Here is a 4,322-nt window from a genome sequence, read left to right as displayed (position 1 = left end):
GTAAGGGTTCTGTGAAGACGCAAGTGCTCCAAAGTACATGTTAGTATGGAGTGTGGGATCTATGAAGGCCCAAGTATTGGAAAGTACATGTAAGTATGGAGTAAGGGATGTGTGAAGACCTAAGTGTTCCAAAGTACATGTTAGTATGGAGTCAGAGATCTGTGAAGACCCAAGTGTTTCAAAGTACAGGTTAGTATGAAGTGTGGGATCTCTGAAGGCCCAAGTGTTGAAAGTACATGTTAGTACGGAGTAAGGGATCTGTGAAAACGCAAGTGTTCCAAAGTACATGTTAGTATGGAGTGAGGGATGAATAAGGGATGAGGGATGGAAGAGAGTTTATGCTCGCTGAATATTTTGGCGCATGTAAACTCAGTAATTACAAAAACACTTAATATTTTCGTAAATTGCCTGAAAAAATACACCAGAGTTTTCGATTTTTGAACATTTGCATTTTACGCTATGCTCAATGCATACCTTGAATTAGGAATGTGTCGGTTCAAATAAAACGCTTGTTCTTGGTCGACAAGGTCATCCTTTTTGCCGTGTATGATTAGAGTAGGACACTTTACTCTGGGTACATGATTTTTGCACACATCGCCCTTATTTTTCTCACATAATTTTTCAACCATATCTATACCTGCATCCCACGTTTTTCGAAAATAATCGTATCCATAAGTCGCTACCATTGGGTCTCGATCTCGTGCTGGCCACAAATCAACGTTTCGGTCACCTTAAATAAAATTCATAAAATAGTATAGATTTTAATAACCCCCGTATAGTTGTAGTAGTAGACATACTGTAAAAAAATCAGGAATTTTCCCCACTTCATAGTGGGGAAAATGCACAGTTTCGTTAGGGAAAATCAGTCTCCTCAAGATTTGGGGAAATTTTCCTAAAAAGGCCTTATAAGTCAGTAAAAAATTGGAGGAAATTCCCGCAAATTTAGGACGTTAGATAATACCTACAGTTTTTGGGGAAATTTCCCTAAACGTAAAGTAATTCATACGGAATTGGAAAGCAAAAATGTTTTGATTAATCAGTTAAGAGTAGTATACTAGTATTATAATTTGCAGCACGGAACAGTTTAGATTTTGCTACCGCCTTTTTTGTAATCTTGTGGCTCTAGGTTGGTAGCTTTGGAGAAAATCCGATAGGGCGCAAAGTATCGCCTGTCTCACAACAGACATGATGCGTCGAGTGTTTAAGACAACAGTCGAACCGTATCAAAGCATAGCATAGCATGGATAAATATTCCAAAAAAGGTTTGAGACATTTCCCTAAATAATGTGTATCTATTTAAAAAAAGTTTTAGGCCATATTCCACCAAATTTGGGGAATTTTTCCTATTTAAAGTTCGGGAATATTCCCGAAAGTTTAGCTATTATTACATGATTTCATAGGGAATTTTCCCCATTAGATCTTGAGAAAAATTGACCACTTTTCAGTTAATATTCCACATGAATGTTAAGGGGAATTAGCGTCAACACAATTTTGTGGAAAATTCCCCAAGAAAAATTTTAAATTGTAGACACGGAGTATTCTAGACGCTAATTCTTAACTTCCTGACTTCTAGAACATTCTAGAAACATAGCATGGACACAAACCTCTTTAGTTGCAGAATGTTCTCGAAGAACTATAATATAATAAAATGATAAATAAAAAATTTAATTGCACGTTATTTGCGTCCATAATGATTTTCTCCTAATGAATATTCTTGCACCCCCAAAAACTTATGTAAGAAATTCATCTTTGGAACATCATTATAGGGCCTTACTGAATTTCTAAAATTATTTATCCTTAAGGGTAAAGTCTAAACGAAATCAAAAATACAAACCCTCTTTCATTATATACTCATGGGGCGAAAAGTAGGCTCTTCCACTAATTATGACCATTTTACGTATTTTTTCTGGAAATATGGAAGCAAGAATGATCGCAGAAATTCCTCCATGACACATGCCAATTATTGAAAATATCGAGTGACCAAGAGTTGTCATTAAATTGCAGGCCAAAATTGCATCTCGTTCCAAAAAATCTTCTGGGAATGTTCTATCAGGTGGCCTCGATTTTCCATAACCCGGTGGATCCCATGCTATAATTCTGAATTTTTCTCTAGATAGATTTTCAATTTGTGGCTTAAAATGAACCGATGGAGTGACTGAAATATAATTAAAATTATTCATTGATTTCATCGAGAAATTGATATTTATTTCTCTCACATAATGAATAATTTGATTAGGAAGCATCCATTAATTGCAGTGATATGGCAAGAGGGCTGTCATTCCACTTACCGACCGAACAAGGTTCTATTCCATGCTGAGCTACAGACAGTGAGTATTATTGATGGCCGGCAATACATATTCCTGGCAGATTAGCATTTGACTGTCGGTCGGTAAAACAGAGATGGCTACGATTTTCATATCGTTATTTACCATCGGTCGGTAAAACAGTGAGGTCGAATTTTTTTATCATTCTTTTTACCGTAAACGGGTTGGCAGCCCCTTGCTACATTTACAATTATGCAAGACTTTTCAGGATCTAACCAGATGTTTTAAAAATTTTTTAATCCCTTTAAAATACACTGCAATCTTCAAAAGCAATCAAAATTCCTCAAAATTCCTAAAAACTCTTATAGTGCTCGCAAACCATTCCCTTTAAATTTTAATCAGTTAAAATGTTTACTAATTTTAATCCGTAACTGAATTCTAGCAATGTAGATTTTTCTTTTAATAATAGAACATCCTTTTTGAATTATACTGAATTTGGCTCCTAATTCATTTTACAGATTTTGAACTTAAAAATAGGACTAAAGATTTGTATTATTTTCAAAAAACTTACCTACTAAGCCAGGCATTAGAAGTACAGGATGGTTGCCAGAACCGACTTGAATACAATTAATATCAAGACCATCAACCGTGAATTTCCCCTCCTATAAAAAAAATTATACTTCCTTACTTCAGTGCCTTAGTAGTTATATACAATTTAATAATCTCTGATATATCATTCAGAATAAATGTATATTTTCAATCCTACCTGAATCTCATGGTCTGGATTCATACTTTTTTTTCTTTGTGGAGTTCCGCGGCTGTTGAATTAGTTGAAAACGTGAAAATAATTTTATTAAAGAATCAGCGAAATTTTCTCTTTTTTTAAAAGGATATTTTTTTAATTCGCAAAAAACTGCATCTAATCTTGTTACCAAATAATTCTTTGTTATGGTGTCTTATAATTATATATAAACAAATGATTAAATTTTCAAAATTTACAAATAATTAATTTGGTTTGTATAGAAACGATACTAACTTAGTTTAGAGCAAAACAGGCAAGAGGACGATGCTTTTGTTTCAAATGCCTAATCTAATCTAACCTAATCTAAAAGACCAAGGCCTAATCTGCTATTACACGCGTGTAGAATTAAAAAATTCTAATTTTTTAAAACTTTTTTTTATATTGTACTCAATTAGATGTATATAAACACTCAATACTTTATATGATGAATTCAACCTTAGAATAATGAACAAAAATATTAGCGCTTTTTAAAAATGTCTATCAATAGTTCTTATCATCTTATCGTGTTTTATGATATGGAATTACTCGTTTTCAAGGATGATAATTGAACCTTCATTCATTTTAACTCCTTTTACTCATTCTGCTGATTCCAACTCTTAAAATATTTTCTATATTGTAGCAGAAAAGTTTTTTTTTTAAATATAAATTTTAGCCTGAATTCTCCCCTCCCAAAATGATTTTTAGGGCCGTGAATCGAAATAAGACTTTTTAAGTAGCCGTAATTAAAATACGAATCGTTTTGCTAGTTACTGCCAATAGAATTAGGCAGGGTGCCTGAAAACTTCATTTTCAAAATTCCCTGATTTTCCATGACTAATTTTTTCATTTTCCTTGATAATTATTGTTCAAATAACAGCATTTTAATCTTGCAATTTTTCAAACATATAATCTTCAATGCATAGAATAAAACAGTATTTCAAATAAAAATAAAAAAACTTTAAATTTATTAATTTATTTTAAGCAAAAAATGTATTTTCTCCCATAAAAGATGACTTTTTAAAAAATACTCTAATTTTCAACAAAATCATAAAGTTTTGAACATATTAGTGGATTTTTTAACCTAAAAAGAAAAATTCCCAGCAAAAAAGTGTCATAGTTGAGTATTTAATAGAAAACATGAAACTTATACAAAAAGATAAGAATTTTGAAACCTAAAATAAAAATTTTCAACAAATAAAAATTGTTCACCCAAGAAAGAAATAACGCTTTATCTAAATTGTGGAACCACAAAAGTGATGAATTTTTACCCAACAAAA

General features: G+C 32.2%; 1 protein-coding gene across 2 annotated transcripts in view; it reads right to left on the bottom strand.

The window, feature by feature from the left end:
• The window catches only part of LOC117178662 (valacyclovir hydrolase-like), a 9,204-nt gene extending 5,905 nt beyond the window's left edge, over positions 1-3,299 (bottom strand). The window contains exons 1-4 of one of the 2 annotated variants that reach the window (XM_033370086.1): positions 3,031-3,299; positions 2,836-2,926; positions 1,835-2,155; positions 475-730 (exon numbers count right to left, since the gene is read on the bottom strand). In XM_033370086.1, the coding sequence (XP_033225977.1) occupies positions 475-730; positions 1,835-2,155; positions 2,836-2,926; positions 3,031-3,054 (692 nt within the window). In that variant the 5' untranslated portion in view covers positions 3,055-3,299. The remainder of the gene's footprint in view (positions 1-474; positions 731-1,834; positions 2,156-2,835; positions 2,927-3,030) is intronic. The other variant, XM_033370087.1, reaches the window with a different exon arrangement.
• Positions 3,300-4,322: the final 1,023 nt, after the last annotated feature.

Source organism: Belonocnema kinseyi, chromosome 8 (genome assembly GCF_010883055.1).
Source record: "Belonocnema kinseyi isolate 2016_QV_RU_SX_M_011 chromosome 8, B_treatae_v1, whole genome shotgun sequence".
NCBI lineage: Eukaryota > Metazoa > Arthropoda > Insecta > Hymenoptera > Cynipidae > Belonocnema > Belonocnema kinseyi.
Note: the sequence above shows the minus strand (reverse complement) of the source record. Positions and strands in the feature narration are given on the sequence as shown.